The sequence below is a fragment of the Hyaena hyaena genome, unplaced genomic scaffold, assembly GCF_003009895.1.
Source record: "Hyaena hyaena isolate Hyena2069 unplaced genomic scaffold, ASM300989v1 scaffold_97, whole genome shotgun sequence".
Taxonomy (NCBI): domain Eukaryota; kingdom Metazoa; phylum Chordata; class Mammalia; order Carnivora; family Hyaenidae; genus Hyaena; species Hyaena hyaena.
Genome location: NW_024080728.1, coordinates 2,280,631 through 2,300,929, shown reverse-complemented (window position 1 = coordinate 2,300,929; position 20,299 = coordinate 2,280,631). Strand labels below are relative to the sequence as shown.

The 20,299-nt window shown below is 46.6% G+C and overlaps 2 protein-coding genes across 3 annotated transcripts; one reads left to right on the top strand and one right to left on the bottom strand.

The window, feature by feature from the left end:
- Positions 1-2,141: 2,141 nt before the first annotated feature.
- On the top strand, positions 2,142-4,165 carry COMTD1 (catechol-O-methyltransferase domain containing 1). The gene is made up of 7 exons (XM_039235102.1): positions 2,142-2,235; positions 2,421-2,548; positions 2,807-2,912; positions 3,002-3,120; positions 3,225-3,279; positions 3,554-3,687; positions 3,915-4,165. Exons 1-7 carry the CDS (start codon positions 2,142-2,144, stop codon positions 4,065-4,067), a joined length of 789 nt encoding a protein of 262 aa, XP_039091033.1. The 3' UTR covers positions 4,068-4,165.
- A 2,325-nt stretch (positions 4,166-6,490) lies between these two features.
- On the bottom strand, positions 6,491-19,852 carry VDAC2 (voltage dependent anion channel 2). Of its 2 annotated transcripts, XM_039235101.1 has the most exons (11): positions 19,753-19,852; positions 19,531-19,620; positions 19,279-19,333; positions 18,133-18,201; positions 17,255-17,304; positions 12,864-13,016; positions 12,718-12,770; positions 11,896-12,123; positions 10,399-10,549; positions 8,227-8,284; positions 6,491-7,058 (listed from the first exon to the last, which is right to left on the bottom strand). In XM_039235101.1, the coding sequence occupies exons 3-11, from the start codon at positions 19,307-19,309 to the stop codon at positions 6,967-6,969; spliced, it is 885 nt and encodes a 294-aa protein (XP_039091032.1). In that variant the 5' UTR covers positions 19,310-19,333; positions 19,531-19,620; positions 19,753-19,852; the 3' UTR covers positions 6,491-6,966. The 2 variants fall into 2 exon arrangements, with proteins under 2 accessions (XP_039091032.1, XP_039091031.1); XM_039235100.1 differs by lacking the exon at positions 19,753-19,852 and having other exon boundaries at positions 19,531-19,678.
- Between the last annotated feature and the right edge of the window lie 447 nt (positions 19,853-20,299).

The window sequence follows — 20,299 nt, the reverse complement described above, 5'->3', positions numbered from 1 at the left end:
CCCTACAGTTACTGTGTTTATTGTCTACACTGGCAGCAGAAGCAGCAAGGAGCGGGAGGCAGCTCCAACACACTGTTCAGACCGCACTTAAGTAGCATTTGCTGTGTGCTCAGCTCTTGGGGAGGAGACCAGCAGCGCTTACCCTCAGGGATGAGGCTCCCAGGCAGAGAAACGTTTAGTGCGGGCCAAACAGGATGCAGAGGATTCGACGGTAAGGGGCGCTTCCCTGCCTGCAGCACCGCCCGCCCAGCCCGGGGACAGGCAGCGCCCGGGGTCAGTGCCGCCCCCTGCGTCTGCTCGAGGTCACCTCAGCGGCTCCCGGGGGACTCGACCCGGAAGTGGGCCCTCCTCCTGCGCCGCCTCCCAGCTGGGGTCAGTGCTGCGCTCCAAGTCTCTCTCCACCTCGCTCTGACCTTCATTCTCAGCCAGGCCGATCTCAGGGACCACTCCCCAAACCGGCCTCCGGGCCTCGGGGTGTGGGGGCGCTGAGCCTCCTCTGGGAAGCCCCCCGTGGAGCCCCGGACTGGCCGGAGTGGATACTCATTGGGCTGTTGGCACGACCAGCTGCCCATTTGACCTTTGGACTCCTTTGAAATGTAACCGTTACAGCCCACTAAGTGCCGGCCCTGTGTAAGTCCTTCACCAGGGTTTTCTCATTTCATCCCCCGGGAGGTGGCGACTGTGAATAATCCCATTTTGCAGGAGCGGAAACTGCAAGTGGAGCTGCTCCGCATTCCAGTGCGCGCCGAGGTCTCCGAATGCAGCGTCACTGAGAACACAGGCCGCTCGCTTCTTTCGCCTTTCCGACTTTGTGTTACAGTAAGTGTGCCACCGATGCTCAGTGGAGAGTGTCCCTGCAGAACAGCCCTGCAAGGGGACCTCACCTGCCCTCCAGTCACTCCCCGCCCCGAAATGCCTCCACTGCACCAGCCGCCATTTATTGAGTGCCTACTATGTGCCAGGTTGTGGGATCTGGTGCTATTTACGGTAAGACTGCGGTTCTCACTTTACACAAAATAAACAGGCTGAGAAAGAGGAGCCCAAGAGCTCATACCCATGTCTGTCTGGCACCCAGCAGTGGAATTCTAAGAACTTTGTCTCAGCACCGGGGTGGCTCACTCAGACTTCGGATTAGGTCATGAATTCACCGTCTGCGAGTTTGCGCCCGGTATCAGGCTCTGTGCTGACAGCTCAAAGCCTGGAGCTGCTTCAGATTCTGTTCCCCACTCTCTCCACCCCTTCCCTGCTCGCACTCTGTCTCTCTCTCTCTCTCTCTCTCTCTCTCTCAAAAATAAACATTAAAAGTTAAAAAAAAAAAAAAAAAGAACTTTGTCTCCAAGCCCCTTCACCAAGACTTGCCTCAGAACTCCCAAGTCTCCCCTCTGGTTTTGTCCTCAAACTGGGTCCTTCACTCCTTCAACTTACTCACCTCCCCCAGGAAGCCTCCCCTAATTCTCTCAGTCCCTCTCAGAGCCCCTGTAATTTCTATCACTTTGTGCAAATTACTATCCTGTTACGGCGGAAGCCCACCCAGCCACCCACATATACCCCAGGGTCCCTGCAGAAGCAGCGGCGGTAAGAAACAGCATACCCAGGATGGGCATCAAATTTTCCCTCCCTGGAGCGCCTGGGTAGCTCAGTCAGTTAAGCATATGTCTCTTGATCTCAGCTCAGGTCATGATCTCAGTTTGTGGGATCGAGCCCCACATCCGGTTCCGCACTGATGGAGCAGAGCCTGCTTGGGACTCTGTCTCCCCTTCTCTCTGCCCCTCCGCCGCTTGTGCGCGCTCATTCTGTCTCTCTCTCTCTCTCAAAATAAATAATAAACTTAAAATTTTTTTTTTTAAATTTCCCTCCCTGACTCAGAACGGTAAACTTCAGGGACGGGCATGGGAAACCCAGACCCCAGATGCAGGGCTTGCTTCCCTCCCCGGGCGTAGTTCCAACTGCAGCCACCAGATGGCGCTCGGCTCGCTCTAGAGGGGCTTGCAGTAAAGCTGTGCGGCCGCCAGATGGCGTTCGAGACCGCAGCTCGGCGGGAAGTGCCGGGACAAGGCGGAGACTGGAAGGCAGGCGGGTCCCAGCGCGGGCGCAGGAGTCCAAGCCAAGTGACCTGGACGTCGCTGCCTCCTGGCCGCATCATGATCCAGCCCGCACCCCGGCTGTCTGTGCCCGCCGCGGTGGTCCTGGGCTCGGCCGCGCTGGGAGCCGCCTTCGCCACCGGCCTCTTCCTGGGTGAGTAAGGCGGGGCCTGCGGCACCTCCCGCAGAGTCCCCGCAGGCGGGGCAGGTGCGGGAGCGGAGCCGGTGACTTGCGAGGCTGGCTGCGGCTGAAGCTCAGCCCTGGCGCCCCGGAGTCCCAGGCCCTGACCCAGGACACCCCCCCTTCCCCCCCCCCCCCCCCCCCCCCCCCCCCGGCAGGGAGACGGTACAATCCGGGACGATCCCGGCGAGAGAAACGCCTGCTGCCCCCTGAAGACAGCCCCCTCTGGCAGTATCTGCTGAGCCGCTCCATGCGGGAGCACCCGGCGCTGCGGAGCCTGCGGCTGGTCAGCAGGGCTACGGGCGGGAACAGGCGCCCGGCTCGGACCCAGCGGGTCCCACGTGGTTGTGTGACCTTGGGCTGGGCCTCGGAGCTCTCGGGGCTTCCGGGACACTACAGGCGCGGCGCGGCGGGCGTTCCCTGAGGGCCTGTCCCCCTAGGCCACGCCCCCGGCCGCGCACCTGGAGGGGGTTGTGAACCCGGGGCGGAGCTGGGTGACTGGCAATGGTGGTGCGACCCTCTCCCCTCCACCACCGCGACACAGCTGACCCTGGAGCAGCCGCAGGGAGATTCCATGATGACCTGTGAGCAGGCCCAGCTTCTCGCCAACCTGGCACGACTCATCAAGGCAAAGAAGGCGCTGGACCTGGGTAGGGAGCACGGCCGGGATCGCAGGGAGCAGAAGTCACCGGGATCGCCCCCCGTTCGGGCCTGAGCCTGTCCATGTCCCTGCCCACAGGTACTTTCACAGGCTACTCGGCGCTAGCGTTGGCCTTGGCGCTGCCCCCAGCCGGGCGCGTAGTAACCTGCGAAGTGAACCCGGAGGCTCCGGAGCTGGGGCGGCCCCTGTGGAGGCAGGTGAGTGTCCCGCGCACTGGAGGCCCTCATCAGGCCGTTGCAGCCTGGCCACTGCCAGCCCTAAGAGAAGGGACCCGCTGGCTCTGACCGCACTCCTTCCACAGGCGGAGGAGGAGCACAAGATCGACCTTCGGTTGAAGCCCGCGCTGGAGACCCTGGGTGAGCAACGGAGTGGAAGGAGCCGTGCTTGGCGCCGTTTTCTAAGCGGGACGACTGGGTGTGAGCTAGAGACCAGGTCTGCTGGGCGGGCTTGAGGCAGTGCCGGCCCTCCGCTTCCTGACTTCACCCTTATGCGGCCGCATGCCGGGTGGCAGGGCACCCCTCCGGACCAGAGTCCCCGAATGGTCACAGCACCCGGGCAGGCCCGGGTAGGGGCCTCTGACCACTGGGGCTGCGGACTCATGCGGCATCTGCCCCCCTCCTCCCTCACAAGACGAGCTCCTGGCCGCGGGCGAGGCCGGCTCCTTCGACGTGGCGGTGGTGGACGCGGACAAGGAGAACTGCGCCGCCTACTACGAGCGGTGCCTGCAGCTGCTGCGCCCCGGAGGCCTCCTCGCGGTCCTCAGCGTAAGGAATAGCCTAGGCGGAGAGCCCTCGCGGGCTAGGTGGGCCAGGTCTCGGGCTAGGTGCTTTCGCTTGGCTCCTCCCGATGCCCTGCCCCGTGTCACAAGGCCCCGCCAGGGGCACCCAGGCTTCCCCCTGCTGGGGTCCGCTGGCTCCAGCTCTCACCCCGCCTCCTGCTTAGGCACCTCCCCCTCGGCCCTGCCCCTCTGTGATGCCCGGCCCCTTCGCAGGTCCTGTGGCGCGGAGAGGTGTTGCAGCCTCAACCGCAGGACACCGCGGCCCAGTGCGTGCGAAACCTGAACGAGCGCATTCTGCGGGACGCCAGGGTCCACATCAGCCTCCTGCCGCTGGGTGACGGCCTCACCTTAGCCTTCAAGATCTAGGGCCGGCCCCCAGCGTGGCCTCAAGTGAGGGGCCCTGGGAACCCCAGTCATCAACCTTGAGCTCCAAATTCGACAATAAAGCGGGGCCTGGGACAAGATCTTCTCAGCCTCTGGACGTGGCTCTAAAGTGGGGTAGGGAGGGAAGGCCCAGCACTGGCAGGTTCTTCAGCAAAAGGGAGTCTTGAGGTCATAGACGTCATACCCTCCATGGCACTGTCCTGAGGGCCACCTGGCACCAGGGCTGCCTGAGTAGGAGCCTCTAGCATATAAAGTCTTGATTGGCCACATACAGTTGATCAGAGGTCCCAGCTCCTCAGATTTGCCTCTACTCCACAGGAACTGAGGGCTGGGTGCTGGGTCAAGCCCTGTCTTGGTCTCCCTCCTACTTCGCTTCCTAGGAGGGTCAAGTGAATGACGCTCTTGTTTGGTGTAGCTGGGACTGGCTGGGGGACCATACCGGAGTCTGACAACAGGAACAGGCCCTACAGCTGACCAGGTTTGTGGCCGGGTACTTTCATTGGTTATGCCAGTTCTGCTATGTGCCCATGTTTCCACAGCACTGTCAGCTCGATCTCACCTCTGCAGTGGAGGCTCTGGCCAGTGGACATCACTTCTGAAAACCAGGCCACTTGACTTAGAGCTGAGGACCGCAAGGTTGTAGTATATATCCTGTCCTCCCCCCGAGGTCCTGGAGGAAGGTGAGGGACTGAGTGGGATCACTGACCAGAAAGGTGTGAGGCAGACAGGCCAACAGGTAGGAGACCATCAGTGTTGTGGTTAATAAATTCCCCAGAGGAAGATGAAGCTAAGGTTAGGCTGTCCAGCACCAACATCTACAAGCTGACGTGGAGGGAGCCAGGCGCTTCACTTTGCTCGTCTAAACCTCCCTAATCTCAGTCCCCTAGGAAGATATCTCCAGGCCACAGATGAAGTGTTCTTCCCACTAACACGCCTCACGCAGAAATGGCATCAACCTAGAAGACCGTCACGTTCTGCCACCACTTGTTAGTCCTGGGTGCTGCTGAGGCTCAAGGCTACTAAAAACCAGGAGTCCACGACAGGCAACTTTCATCATCCTAAACTTCCTGGTACATACCTTGCATTTTAACCCACAGAGTCCTGGGTGTGAACGAACCCTTCTCTCCTTTCCCACACTTAAAGCCTACAGAGGATGCACATGGATAAACAGGTCCGATTTACTCTTAAATAGATCTTTGACAAACTCACTTGTGCCACACCCAGTCCTGAGTACCGGGCCAGGTAAACACAACAGGAGGTAAAGCCACTAGTTAACTAAGCGGCAGCAGGTCATCCAGGAGGCTTCAGGGGTCAACAGGTCTATGACCAGTTCCTTCCCGCCAAGCACTGCCAGCAGTTTCAGAGTGGTCTGCTGGGCTACTTCACACCTATCCTGCGGATCCCAAAAGCATGAGGTGTTTTCACACCTAACTTGTAGGCATCTTCCCCGGTTTGTTTTGCCTACCAACAGATCCCGTCTCAAACAAATTGGCTCTAATTCCAACTTTCTGCCGTTAAGTCACGTCTTATTCATAGAGGCCATTTATGCCAGTCCCTCAAGACAAACGGCAAAAGGGTCAGAGGTTGAGAACCCACGCTGAGCACAGAGCCCAACGCAGGGCTCAATCTCACAACCGTGAGATCATGACCTGAGTTGAAATCAAGAGTCAGATGCCTGAATGATTGAGCCACCCAGGTGCCCCAGGAGCCTTTTTATTGCCCCAATGTGGAAAGCTTGTTTGGGCTCTAATCTCTCATCAGATCCTGACCTAGAAATTTTCAGCATGTATCACTTTTTGGGTAATGAGTCTCAAAGTACTACATTTTCTTATCTGTTCTCTCTCAAGGCTTCAAATGGTACATTGGATCTAGTAGTTTGAATGTGAACAGATCTCCTGGTCTCACACACTTAAGCCCAACTCTCAGTCAATGTCTGCTTAGAAAGAAGTGGCTGACGTCTGACCAAGGCCCCCATATTCCCTTCTCAGTTCCTCTGGTTACTGACCCCTCAACTCCACTTGCCTACGCCTCGTCCCATCCCACCTATGGCCTAGCTCGTTTTCCACAGCAGCGGTTTGCAGGGGTGTGGTGTGTGGCTAACCTTTAGCACCATCCCTTCCTCTTCCTTTCTTCATCACTTCGTCTCCAATTTCTCCTGGGGTCAACAGTGATCCAATGGGATTTTGGACAAACTTAACAAACTGAAGGTATAAAGGCATATATCCTCTTATTTTATTGTAGTCCAAAAAGCTCATGGAGTTATTTTAGGGACACAGAGGACTTAATGGCACAGATTTAGGTAAAAAGCAAAATGCTCACCAGAAAAATAAAGTACTAGCCAGATACAAGGGAGATTTGACCCTAGCTGGCAAATGTTTAACTCTGCAAATACTTGGAGTCATTAATTATGTATATTTGTTTTATTCATAATCTGTAATGTTCTGGGATACCAAAAGTAACTCTAATGATGGTTGAATTTAACAAAAATTTTTTAACCTCATCTTTAAGCTTCCACTGATCCATCTCATTCAATGGCAATTTTCAATATTAATAGGAATATAAAAACAAACATGCACACAATTGCACTGTTTTCATAAAGGTCTATTTCATTATCGGTGGGTAGCGCATTTAACAGTTAAATACATTTAAATAATGTATAGGTGACTGCACGACTGCAGCATTGGTAACTAGAGATAACCGATTCAACTAGAAACCAGCTAACAAGTAACTGTCTAAATATTTAAAATACAGCTCTTGTTTAGATCATCCTTTGTTTTGATCACCTTCTTGGGGGGAAAAAAAGCCTGCTGGTCACACTGGAAATATATTAAGGCCAAATCTTCTGATATCCGTTCCCAGAGGTTTCTTTCTTTCAGCTGGATTAAGCCTCCAACTCCAGGGCAAGCCCAAGTTTGTGGCCTCCAGCATTAATGCTTTTCCCATCTACCAGAGCAGACAGTGTAAGCTTGACACCTGTAAACAAAAGTAGGCAACCGTGACTTGTCTGATACACCTCAAGAGTCTGCGGTCTTTAATAATCCCCCCACAGCCTGTCCTTCCTCAGCCTGTCAGATGACCGACTAGTGTCAGCCACCAGAGGGCACTTGGGAGTATCAGAGATACCAGAGAGAATTCAGAAACCCCATTCTAGGGTTAAGAGATGAAGTCACAGAGCATAAAAATGTTATTAATAAAATTCCAAATGCTCTAGAAAATAATAATATTCAATACACTGTCCAGACTAAAAGAAAATCATAATTGGACCCTGGAAAGGAAAACTACAATTGACAAGTGGGGGAAACAGAATAGAGACTACATATTATTGTATTACTAAACTAATTAATTTCCTTAGCTGTGACAGTGGTATTGTAGTTATGAAGAAAAATGTCTTAATCGCAGGATATGCATGTTAGGGCTGGTGTGTCCACATATCTGCAAAACATTTAAATGATTCTTAAGGGTACGTGGGGGGGGGAAGGATTATGTATGCAGACATGAACAGAGAAAACAAATGTGGTAAATGTTAACTGGTGAATGTGGCAAAGGGCATATGGGTGTTCTTCATACCATTCTTTCCTTTAGGTTTCAAAAAGGCCAGAATAAAGTCTGGGGGAAAAACCCTATTTCAAGGTTGGGGGGTTCCAAGTGCTTTAGAACCTGGTATTGCAATGTGGTCCAAGAACCAGTAACACTGACATCACAAAAGAGTTTGTAAGGAAGACAGAACTCTTCATTACAGATCTATGAGCTCAGAATCTGCATTTTTTGACAAGTTCCTGGGTGATTCATGCACACTGAAATTTGGTAAATACTGCTCTAGAAAACATAGCAAGGCTCAAAATAGTACATAAAGTATATCAGACTACAGAGACCAAACAATGAAAGCAATGAGCTATGCAGGAGAGCAGAATGTTCTTATTCTGAGTAGATGCATGCTGAACCATTTAGGTGTCAGGACAACTGCGACTTCCAAACAGCCCAGCAAAGGAAAAAAAAAAAAAAAAAGGAATAAAAAAATTGTGACAAAAGATAAAACATGTTCATTGTACTCTTTTTTTTGAAAGGATTACTAAGAAGCTGAGAAATAAAAAAGAATTTTTAAAACACCATCAGAAAAATCCTACTTATTAAGAACACTTACCAGGCCTCAGAGTCTGAGTATAGCCCACTCCAATTAAACTAGAGTTGTTGACTTTTGCCTAAAATAAAATACAAAAAAACATGTAAAGAAAACTTTTCTAATGGAGAGACAAGGCCCCTGCATGTTTCCCTATCATGCAATTAGAAAGTGTTCTGCTTTTTTATTCACATGTAAAATAATAAAATTTAATATAGTTAGTAAGCCAAACAAGAGCCAGGTGCCACTTAATTCTTATCCATTAAACTCAAAGTCAAATTGTCAGTAGGACACAATTTTCTTGGTTGTAAAAAGGTGACAATCTCTGGGATCAAGAGAGATTTGGAAATTATTTGATGTCTACACTCTTGTAATGTGTAACATCAAAACAGTCCAGTTCAGAGACAGAAATAATGTACCGACAAGCAGAAGTCACATAAACGGCATTTACGTTCACTCGGCACTACAGCCAAGTCCTCACAAGCCACCAATGAAATGCCCCACTAGTGACTATCTTGTGCCCAACAAATGAAGAGCCTCAGACAAAATTGGAGGCAAGTTTCTACTATTTTAGAATAGAAGTAAACCATGAAACTCTGACAGGCAATACTTCAGGGAGATGCTGGAGTGGGAGCACAGCAGCACTAGAAACGTGAGATACATTTCCAAACTAATGCCCAAGAGTCACTCAATGGCACAGAGTCCAAAGTTGCCTTCCCATTTTAGACTATAAGAATGCTCCATCAGCTGGCATTAAATCTGATGGTGCCACAGACATACGTTTGACGAAAAGAGCAATGCAGCTACCAGAGAATAGTGTGCTGTGTGAATCCTAAGGTTATTACCGCTACAGTGTAAATGGAAACAGAGAAGGAAAAAATAAATCAATCACTGCCTTGCCAATGAGAAAACCATTCTGGGTGTTCCTCATTCTCTCTGCTTACAACTGCTATTCTCTCTGCTTATAACTGCTATCCTAAAATAAGAATGAGGCTAAAACTTAACTGCCTAAATTATCAAAACATTGTTCTCAGGAATGAAAATCACCTTATGTAACATAAATAACTCTGGTGGAAGGTTTAACTTCCTTTCATTTCCAGTACATACAGTACAGGCAGTGCCTGACCTGTAAGCAACTGACACACATAACAGCTGCTGATGTGCCTGAAACTAGAGCCAGTGCCTTGCCTCTACACTATTGGACACCGCACTCCCTTTTACCCTAAGCCCACTATGACTGAAAGAATAGTGAAAAACTGGGGCCACTGGGTGCCTCAGTCACTTGGGCATCCAACTTCGGCTCAGGCCATGATCTCATTGGTTTGTGGGTTCGAATCCTGCACCAGGCTCTTTGCAGACAGCTCAGAGCCTGGAGCCTGCTTCCAATTCTGTGTCTCCCTCTCTCTGCCCATCCCCCTCCTCACGCTGTCTGTCTCTCTCTCGAAAACAAACATTAACAACAAAGCCTAAGAACAGGACTAGGGTGGCCATCCACCCCAACTAACCAACAACAGGTGGAAGGGAGTTTATTATTTTTAGAGAGAGAGAGCACAAGCGGAGGCTTAGCCGACTGAGCCACCCAGGTGCCACTGGGATGCAGGACCTTTATGCTAAAACTGGCATACTCCCAGGAAAGGCAGGATGAGCCAGATGGTCACCCTAGATAGGAGGGAAACCAAAAGATGTGCAGGTCCAATCCTGGTTCCACCCCCTCTGCTCTAGACCTAGCAGTGATCAAAGTTTTTTTTCTCCAAGCTATGGGACCTCCACCTGCAAAATGGCACTTGTACCACAGACCCTGAAGATCAAATCTATTTTGTTAACCATAAAGACAAAGTCAAACTAACATAGTACTATTATTCCCTACAGAAAGACAAAGTAACAATTAAAATGCTATTATTACTCCTGGCCTGGGCCCAAAACACTGGCTTCCCTGAGCTCAGACAGGCTTGGAGCTCAGGGTTATTATCCGCACTAATTGAGCAGCTTTTGAGGTTAAACAAACTCCTGTGACCTGGTAACAAAACTGTAACACTGTCTCCACAGAAAATCCAGCACTACAAATTCTAATTCCAATCCAGGAGTAAACTAGGGATTGTGTGTGAACCACAGTTCACACTTTCAATACAATTCAATCTGCCCAAAGATGAATTCCCACAAGCAAAGAGCCCACTCTAAGCCCACAGGGGTACTCACAGAAATGGATGCGGTGGGGTCCAACTGATATTTGGCTGCAATGCCAAAGCGAGTGCAGTTGGTACCCGATGTCCAAGCAAGGTTTACTGAAGTGTCAAGATCTTCACATACTTTCTGATAAATTGATCCTCCAAATTCTGTCCCATCATTGCTGTAAGATATTTTAAATTAGTAAATCTGAAACAGACATTGTAATGTCTGTGGCACTAAACTGATATTGTAGCATTATAGTTAAACAAAAAGCACTGCTCACACAGGTCTCTAGGATTCCACTGAAAACATGAAGTTTTAAAAGGTCTTTATCCCAATCTATGCCCCAAAGTAAGGTCATACAAATCATGATAAATCATTCAGTAGAATTCCCACACAACCACTAACAATCCTGTTGTATAATACATAATATTATAGGGGCGCCTGGGCAGCTCAGTTGGTTAAGCGTCCGACTTCAGCTCAGGTCATGATCTCACAGTTCGTGGGTTCGAGCCTTGCGTCGGGCTCTGTGCTGACAGCTAGCTCAGAGCCTAGAGCCTGTTTAAGATTCTGTGTCTCCTTTTCTCTCTGACCCTCCCCTGCTCACACTGTCTCTCTCTCTCAGAAATAAGTAAAATGTTAAAAAAAATTTTTTTTAAATACATAATGTTCCAGGAAAATTATCAAAATGTATTAGGGTAGTAGGGGAAGGATTATAAACCAGCCTTTCTGATATGTATTTTTTTATTTACATATAAAAAGAGAAAATTCCCTAACATTAACAGGTAACAAAAATTATACATCTAGATATTAGGATTATGAGATATTTCTGGTTTTCTTCTTTGTACTTCTGTTACTCAATAATCCATGGTTTTCATAAGGAAGAAAAATTCTTAAGTTCTTTCCACATATACATCTATTTTGGGTTAGGTAAAAACACCATACATTTTAGGGAATCCTACCAACTCAGAACCTCACATATCACAGACAAGGCAAAGGAACATACTGGTAATCTGGCAACATCTTAGCCTTTTCTAAAAATCCAAAGTATATCAAACCTCATATAAAATAAACATTTACTCTCTCGGCAACAAAAGTCAGACTAACGTTTTTTACTATACACTTCTGGGGCACCCAGAAATGTCCAAGGATGATCTTTTTGTGTAAGAGAAACCCTTTAGAAGCACCTGGGTGGCTCAGTCGGTTAAGCATTCGACTCTTGATTTCAGCTCAGGTCATGATCTCACAGTTTGTGAGTTTGAGCCCCTACTTGGGCTGTGAGCTGACAGCATGGAACCTGCTTGGGATTCTCTCTCCTTCTCTCTCTTACCCTCCCCCACACACATGTACACACTCAAAATAAATAAAGAAATTAAAAAAAATTTTTTAAAGGCAGATATTTTTTCTTTCTTTTTTTTTTTTTGAAGAGAAATCCTTTAGATTGTACCTGGATTCATAAGAACTGACACGTGACATCAACATCATCCCCAGGTCCTATGTCCGTTATCCCACAAAAGAAATACTCACACATTAGTGTGTAGCTGGAAGTCCCCAGTCCTGTAGCCCACTGCAAAGTTATTTCTTGTCAGCTTTGATTTGGCACTGTCAAAGGTCATCTGGTATCCAGCAAGCCAACCCTCATAACCGAAGACAGCTGAACCATGGATTGCAGGTCCAGCAAAGTCAAAGTCAACATCACAACCAAGGTTTATACACTCCCTCTTGTAAGAAGACTTGATTTTACCACTTTTCTTTCTGGAAAAAGAACAAACTAACTGAAAACTGATGACAGTAGGAAAGATTTACATACCTAACTTCTCACAGAGAGCACTAAAGAGATTTATGACCCACAGTATAACTGGGGAGTAGCAAGTAGCAAGATAACCCTAAGAGGTAAAGCAAATATAGCTCAGTGAGCTAAAAAACAAGGGCACATGGAGGCATGACTTCTACCACCAGCAATCAGAAGACTGCTTTTTGCAGGACTCGCAATCAGTCAAAAAAGCCTATTAGAAACATGTTAATTACTCAAGTTTGTCCACAATGAAAAGAGGCAAATATGTGAAGGGAAGCCAACAACAGTGACCATAATACACATCATCTTCTACAGGCAAAAACAGAAATTCACCACAAAGCAGTTAAGAAAGCTAAACAAACAGTAAATGTGCATCTTTTCCTAAATATACAGAAATACTTTTAAATTTAAAGCAGATAAAGGGACACCTGGCTGGTTCAGTCGATAGAGCATGTGACTTGATCTCAGGGTTGTGAGCTGAAGCTCCACATTGGGTGTAGAGACTATTTAAAAAATAAAATTTAAAGCAGATAAAAATGTCTGTCCATGCTTACCCCGTGTTTGGTGAAAAAGTAGTATCAAATGTCAGTTTCAAACCTTGACAAATCTATTTTGAAAGGAAAAGAATTTGTTTTCATCATTACTTCCTTTTTGAATTACAAAAATAAATTAATACTAAAACACATGTTCAAAATGTTACCTGGTCTTCAATTGCAATTTCTGTTCCCAGAGTGTTATCAGTGTTCCATTTTTCTGTGAAAGTCAGACCATACTCACACCATTTATATTTGGTCTCCAAGGTTCCAGTAACTTTACCAGTGTCTGTGTTAGATGAACCAGATGTTGAAAATTCCTAGTAAGACAATAATGACTTCATGAACTTTCTTGGAAACCTAGAACAATCACTGCCTAACTTACACAAGAACCCACTAAAACACAGTTAACTTCACTAATCCTGTCTTTCTAGTTTCCTAAATATTCCTATCCTCTGCTACTGCTACATACAAGAACAAACTAGCCTGACAGTTACTAACTGCCACCTTACTTACACCAGACATTTCCAACCAATCAATCACAAGTTAACCTCTGTCTAATTCTCAAATGAACAACAAACTGTACACCTTTTAAGGAAACTTCCACTAAGGTGATTTTATTTGGAATTCAAAAATCAGGTAAGGTGGTAGGGGAGGAATGAATGTTTTGTTACTGTTTCCTGCCTGATCTTAAAACACTACAAAGGTCAGTATGGTTAATCACAGACTGCCCCCATCACTAAAATGTGCATTTATAATGACACACACTATCAGGACATGTTTGCTGCAAATTCCTAAAAGAGAAAGCACCCCACTGTAGGAATTCATGCCATGAGAAAAGATTTAACATCTTGGGTAACCCCAATATTCTATTTTTCTGAGATGAAGAGTTTTCACCAGGTTTCATACCTTCAATCTTTCACATACTCATTAAAAAAGAAACAAAGTAGGAAAGGGGAATTACAAGAGGTTTACTCTACAACTGGTTTTATCATGCACAATGTAAACTATATTATGTATAATAGAGAATATCAGTAGGAAAAAACCAATACAGACATCAATTTGAAGTACATCATATAATCTTATGTTTGCAGCAAATACAAGTAACTTGCCAATCCCTAATTGTACACCAAATGGAAATGTAGGCATAATATGGAGAGCTTATTGAAATTTAAATTCTGCTAAAGAAAATCCAAAAACTTAATAATCTTTCAAAGCTTAGGGGCGCCTGGGTGGCTTAGTCGGTTAAGCGTCCGACTTTCACTTAGGTCATGATCTCGCGGTTAGTGGGTTCGAGCCCCGCGTTGGGCCCTGTGCTGACTGCCAGCTCAGAGCCTGGAGCCTGTTTCAGTCTGTGACTCCCTCTCTCTCTGACCCTCCCCTGCTCACGCTGTCTCTCTCTCTCTCCTAGAAATAAATAAAAAACATTAAAAAAAAAATTAAAAAAAAAAAAATTAAAAAAATTAAAAAAAAAAAATCTTTCAAAGCTTATTATACAGACAGGCAAACTTCCAAGTTAAAATATTAAAATACTCACTGAGGATTCTGATTCACAATTTATCTGCTAATGATGGCTACACACTTTGGCCAATAGAGAGCCAAATCAAAAGACAGCTGATCTAACTAATAAAGAGACCTGAACCTGAAATTGTGATGCCTGCGAGAGTGAGAAAATATCAAGAATTTATCAGTGGAAGAAAAGGCCAATCATCCCTCACTTAGAACACAGAACATTTGTGTAACTACTGCTCTGCAGTGAGACAAACAATCTCCTGACATAAGATGCTTTAAGAAGAATTTCAAATCAAGGACTCAGTGCCCATACTATAAAGCACTAGACTGTTAGGAAAAAATGCTGGATGTAAAATTAAGACAGTCCTGGCATCCAGCTCTGGCTGTCATTTAGTAAATGAGTAACACTGAGGAAGATGCTTAACTTTTCTGGGTCTCAATTTCCTGAATTGTAATAACAAAATCTACCTATGGAGGAGTAAATTGGACTGGCACTGTGAAAGCTTTGCATTTTCCTGTGCTCTACACAAAAGGAAAGCATTATTGAAACAATACATATGGAGCATGTTCTTCTAACAGATACTTGGAACGGGTAATGTATAGAAGTAACGATTTTTAATCCTGAGTGACAAAGATTAATGACTCTTGAGGCTCCACCCACTCCCATCCATCAGCCTATAGATTATGAGTCAGCCTATATATACCCAAGCAATCCTCAAGACACAAAAATCAAGATCACCATGTGGGACCAGAATTGGACCAGATGACATCACTGGTCGAGTTTACACTTTCATTCCATCACCAAACACTTAAGGCTTCTACATTCTGGAGCAAACTGGACATCACTACAGTTTAGGTGAGAAAACAGAACAAGCTATTATTAATGGGACTTATTTGGGACCAGGTACATACTACAAGACCAGTACCACACTGAGTTATACATTAAGGAAACAAAACATACTGCATGGAATCCAACTCATATACATCCTTCATGATATTACACCAAATTCCACAAAGCCTTTCTTAACCCCTGTTCACAAAAAGCCTTTTCTCTCCAACGAAGATTTTGATTAATCAATCTAGTGCTAGATATACTTCCCTGATTGTTCTCCAGCTCAAAGTTTACTTAGTCTCTCCAATGAGCAAGAAATAAGCTCTTTAAACGTTAAGGACCGAGTCTTCCTTTTTCTCAGAAGGCTTTTGTGACTCCACAAGTGAACAGCAAGTGTTTATAAGGGACCTCAAGAGGTTAAGAGTGGGAACAGAAAAACAAACTCTAAGTCCCTTCTCTGTACTGTTACTCTGAGCAGGTAAGCTGCACAACCAGTTAATACTCAGGCTTCCTTCCAGACCACAGAAGCCAAATGACAGATGTGACCAATATAAAATCCCAGAAATCCAAGTCTGTGCATTAAGAAACTACAACATGATAAAATTTAATAAATATCAGTTATATATGTACTAAGGAAGTTAACAATTACAGCAAGAATTTATCAAAATAACCAAAATTCAACATTCACACAAATAACCATCCCCAAAGCAATCTCAAAACAGGGCAGCGCCTGGGTGGTCCAGTTGATTAAGCATCTGACTCTTGGTTTCTGTTCAGGTTAGGGTCTCGCAGAGCTCAAGCCCTGCACTGGAGCAGTGTGGAGCCTGCCTGGGATTCTCTCTACCCCTCCCTTGTTCATGCACATGCCTACACTCTCTCTCAAACAAATAAACAAACATTGAAAAAAAGGGGTGCCTGGGTGGCTCAGTCGGTTAAGCATCCAACTTCGGCTCAGGTCATAATCTCACAGTCTGTGGGTTCAAGCCCTGCTTTGGGCTCTGTGCTGACAACTCAGAGCCTGGAACCTGCTTCAGATTCTGTGTCTCACTCCCTCTCTCTCTCTGCCCCTCCTCTACTCGCTCTCTGTCTCTCAAAATTAAATAAAGACGTAAAAAATTTTTTTTTAAAAACTGAAAAAAAACCCTCACAACAAAAACTTTCTGTGGAAGAAAAAAATATTCCACAAAGTTTAATTTTATTTTACTTTCTTTGAGGGGGTTAGGCAGAATCAAGACATCCAAATACCAAAATATTAACTTCTTTAAAAATACTCAAATCAGGACTCAAAATTCAAAAAATACGCATAGAAATCTTCCAGAGAGAAGGCTGCTAGTATATTCCCTTTATATAATTGATCAGTACACTCAAATTATGTTACTCACTATTTTTATGCCCAAAAACTCATAGTACTTTTAATAAGCATAAAAGGTATTACAAAAAAGTATTAATAGGTTCCCTGCCTTTAAGCTTGTAATCTCACTGAGTAAACAGTTCCAAATAACCGGAGTTTCTTGTGCATACACAGTAATATGGCAAAAGACCACCTGAAAATCAGAAATCATATCCAAAGACCAAGCAAATCAAGTTTCATGCAAATCCCTTAAAACAAAATTAACTTCTGCCTCTTCTTCAAAATAAAATGAGTAGACATCTTTCTGTGGTGACTATTTTACAGATTAAGAAATTATTTAGCGGTGCCAGAGTGGCTCAGTCAGTTGGAAGTCCTACTTCGGCTCAGGTCATGATCTCGCAGTTCATGGGTTCGAGCCCCTCATCAGGCTCCGTGCTGACAGCTCAGAGCCTGGAGCCCGTTTCAGATTCTATGTCTCCCCTTCTCTCTGTTCCTTTCCCATTCATTCACGTTCTCTCTCTCTCTCTCTCAAAAATGGATAAACACATTGGGGCGCCTGGGTGGCTTAGTCGGTTAAGTGTCCGACTTTCGCTTAGGTCATGATCTCGCGGTTCGTGGGTTCGAGCCCCGCGTCGGGCTCTGTGCTGACAGCCAGCTCAGAGCCTGGAGCCTGTTTCAGAGTCTGTGTCTCCCTCTCTCTCTGACCCACCCTTGTTCACGCTTTCTATCTCTCTCTCTCCTAGAAATAAATAAAAATTAAAAAAAAAAAAAAAAAAACTAAAAAAAAAAATGGATAAACACTTTAAAATATTTTAAAAATTTTTTAAAGGCTCATCAGAATTTATTAGATATCTAACACTCACCACACCACTGCATGACTTTGTTTTCACATCCAGTTTCACCAACCCAAAACCTTCAAGTAGAGAGCAAAAGATAACAAAATGATTATTCTCTATAAAAATGCATTACCAATAGCTGAAAACACATAAAACAAAAACAAAAACTTCATATATTCAGAAGGGCATAAAAATGTAGGTTGATACATTTAAATGAAAAAATGTTTAATTACTCTATGTAAACTAACATTTACAGCACAGAACATCTCTGTGCAGCTTTGCCTAGTGTTCTTTTTTGTTTTGTTTTTTGCCTAGTGTTTTGATGTATATTTGACACCAAAAAAAAAAGGCTTTCAAACCATTTTAAAACATAAACATCAGAACAGAAAATTAACTTAAGTCTCGGAATAACCAATAGTTTATTATAATGCAGACATTTAGAACAATTATCCCAAAGAGAGATCTTCCTTTGGGATTAATCCACTAAATAACTAGAGAAATAATCTAAAGTAGACGGGGTGTATGTGGAACAAAATCTTCAAGAAGAAAACCCAAATTCAATTGAAAAATCCATAACCCACTAGGAATAACCACTGCCAAAGCAAAAACAGTTTAAACATCATAATTCTAGTCAACCAAGACCTAAGCTGTATCTGAAGGGAAATGAAAGCACAGCTGTTTTTTTCTTACAGGTAAAATCCATGAACTACAAACTGGGGTGAAGAAAGATGTGGATAATTACCATTTTAACAGAAATTTTATCTAAAATGTATCTAATAAACTAATACAGCAGATATTTACAACTTGAAAAAAAAATTAACTTCCCCAAGCAATCCAAACATTTTCACTTCTGATCTGGAAGAAAAAAAAAGAGAAAGAAAAGAAAGGAAAAAAAAAAATCTTACCAAATCCTTTGTTGAAAATATCTCTGGCAGCTTTGCCAAGGTCAGCATATGATGGAGGAATACACATTGCTGGTGGGAAGAAACATTACAGTGTTAACTTCCTGTTCTCCCACTTTCTGTCCAGGAACTAGATTATCACCCACTGCTATCTTTAAATTGAAGATGTTTTCGATACTACCAGGAGCTACACTAAAACTGTATGTATTCTAATGACCCACGAAAGAAGTATCACCAATCAAGTTTTATTTCTAAAATGAATAACCACAGTAAGGGGCTATACAAACTTGGGAAATTCCTTCCAAAACAGAAAAAACAGACTTTCCATACCTAAATTTACACATTATCTACAACCTCACCTCTTTAGGACCCAAAAGGTACAAAGAACCAAACACATACACATAAACATATCTATACACACAGATAGCTCTGCCAAAATTCACTGGAATGGCTGATTTAACCAAAGGATATAAAAATCAAAACCTAAGACAAGGCCCTCTTCCATAATAGACCTCTTAGTATGCTCAATGAGTTCAAAACCAATATTCTGGAGTGGGAAGAGAAAGGTAATTAACACGTTAGTAATTTAAGTATCAGAACTCAGAAAAAAACCACGATAATCTAAGACTCACTCAAGTGTCTACATCAACTATCAACTGGCACTTTAAGCATATTAATATGGCACTCAAGTCCTTGGCCAATGTTATTCGGCTTAAGGACAATCTGTGGTGGTTACACCAGCCCATTCATTCTACGGAGCGCGTCGACGCCCTTAGGAGCACGTGTAATGACCTTGTGCTCTCACCAGGGGGTTACTACTTCCTCTAAAAAAGTGACTGACCCAATCCTCCAAAGGCTGAATCCAACACTTAATAACTTTTTGCTTTCGAGTTCGTCAAAGGCACGTCCAAGAGCTTAAGGTGAATGCGTCCAGAGACCAACTCCTCTGACCTAGTCCCTCTATCTGAAATCCCGCAGCCCAGCCCCTCCGCAGAGCAGGGGCGGTCAGACGGTGGAAAGGCTACCGAAAGCAGAGCGTTTCCAGGTCCTTGGGAAGATTAGGAAAAAGAAGTTTGCGGTTTTCCGGTGGACAGGGTTCGACTCCCGGCCAACCCCGCCCCATCCCGCAGACATCTCTGCTCTACTTACGCCGCGCGCAGCTCTGTCCGTAGGTCGCCATGGCGAGATCACAGGAAGAGGCGATCTGCGGGAGGAACAAGAAGTGCGGTCAGCGGGGGTCAGGGACAGGTCAAGGGGCCATAAGGGGGTCTCAGACACATAGAGGCGAAGAGCCGCGGGGCGGCGCGGCCATCTTAGGGAGCCAGGGCCGACCCCAAGTCTGGCTAAGGCGTCCTGCTCGGCCATCGCGCCCTACACGGCTAAGACGCGGGAGCGACCTACCTGGTGGTCTCCTGAGAGGGGCCGCTGCCGCCGCTCCGCTTGCAGCTAAGGCCGCTCGGCTCGCTCAGGGTCGCGCTGCAGCTACCGCGGCTGGAGGGCGAAGTGAAGGAGACACCGTTCCGCCCGCCGCAACCCTGTCCTCCCCCCGCCAGGACCCCACTGATGCCCCCACGGCTGTCCACCGCGCCGGCCCCCGCTACGCCGCCCGCTGCCCACTCCAACCTGCTCCAGAACGGCAACGAGGACCGAAGACACCCCCGCCCCCGGGGTGGGCTGCTTCTCTCCGTCGGCGGGGTCCGGAAAGGCAGAGGCGGCTGGACCTCGGGTCAGGCAGCGACGAGGGCAGCCCCAGAGGCGAGGGGGCGGGGAACGGCGGAGGCAGCGCGGTAGGGACTGCGCGTGCGGGGGATGGGGCCGAGGCCACGCGCGCGCTCCTCACGGATGGGGTGGGGCGTAAGGCGCGTGCCCGCGCGGCGCCCAGCGCCACTGGGCGCGGCTGCGCAGCACGGGGCTCACGTACGACTCTCCAACTTCCTGTGCTGTGGTTCCTATACCCTGCAGATATCGTCTCCGCACTGGGCGTGTGGAAGGAATCAGCTAGCGTTACCCCGGCCTACCCTGAGCAAGTGCAACGTGCGCTTCTGAAGGACTTTATCCAGGCCCAGGAAGAACGAATGGGCCACGGGGGCGCCACTTCCAGCGCCACCCGCACTCGCTTCCTTCGCCCACCTCCCAGCGCGGCCGCCCTTGGAGAGTCTCTCTTGACTGC

What these genes read in the sequence shown, in the direction of transcription:
- COMTD1 (XM_039235102.1), top strand. Translation starts at nt 2,142, where the DNA reads ATGATCCAGCCCGCACCCCGGCTGTCTGTGCCCGCCGCGGTGGTCCTG. An exon ending in CGCTGCGGAGCCTGCGGCTG is followed by an intron (nt 2,549 to 2,806) that starts GTCAGCAGGGCT and finishes ACCGCGACACAG; the next exon opens with CTGACCCTGGAGCAGCCGCA. An exon ending in GCCCGCGCTGGAGACCCTGG is followed by an intron (nt 3,280 to 3,553) that starts GTGAGCAACGGA and finishes CTCCCTCACAAG; the next exon opens with ACGAGCTCCTGGCCGCGGGC.
- VDAC2 (XM_039235101.1), bottom strand. Translation starts at nt 19,309, where the DNA reads ATGGCGACCTACGGACAGAGCTGCGCGCGGC. An exon ending in TATTTTCAACAAAGGATTTG is followed by an intron (nt 17,305 to 18,132) that starts GTAAGATTTTTT and finishes CTCTACTTGAAG; the next exon opens with GTTTTGGGTTGGTGAAACTG. An exon ending in CAAAGTCATGCAGTGGTGTG is followed by an intron (nt 13,017 to 17,254) that starts GTGAGTGTTAGA and finishes TTGTCTTACTAG; the next exon opens with GAATTTTCAACATCTGGTTC.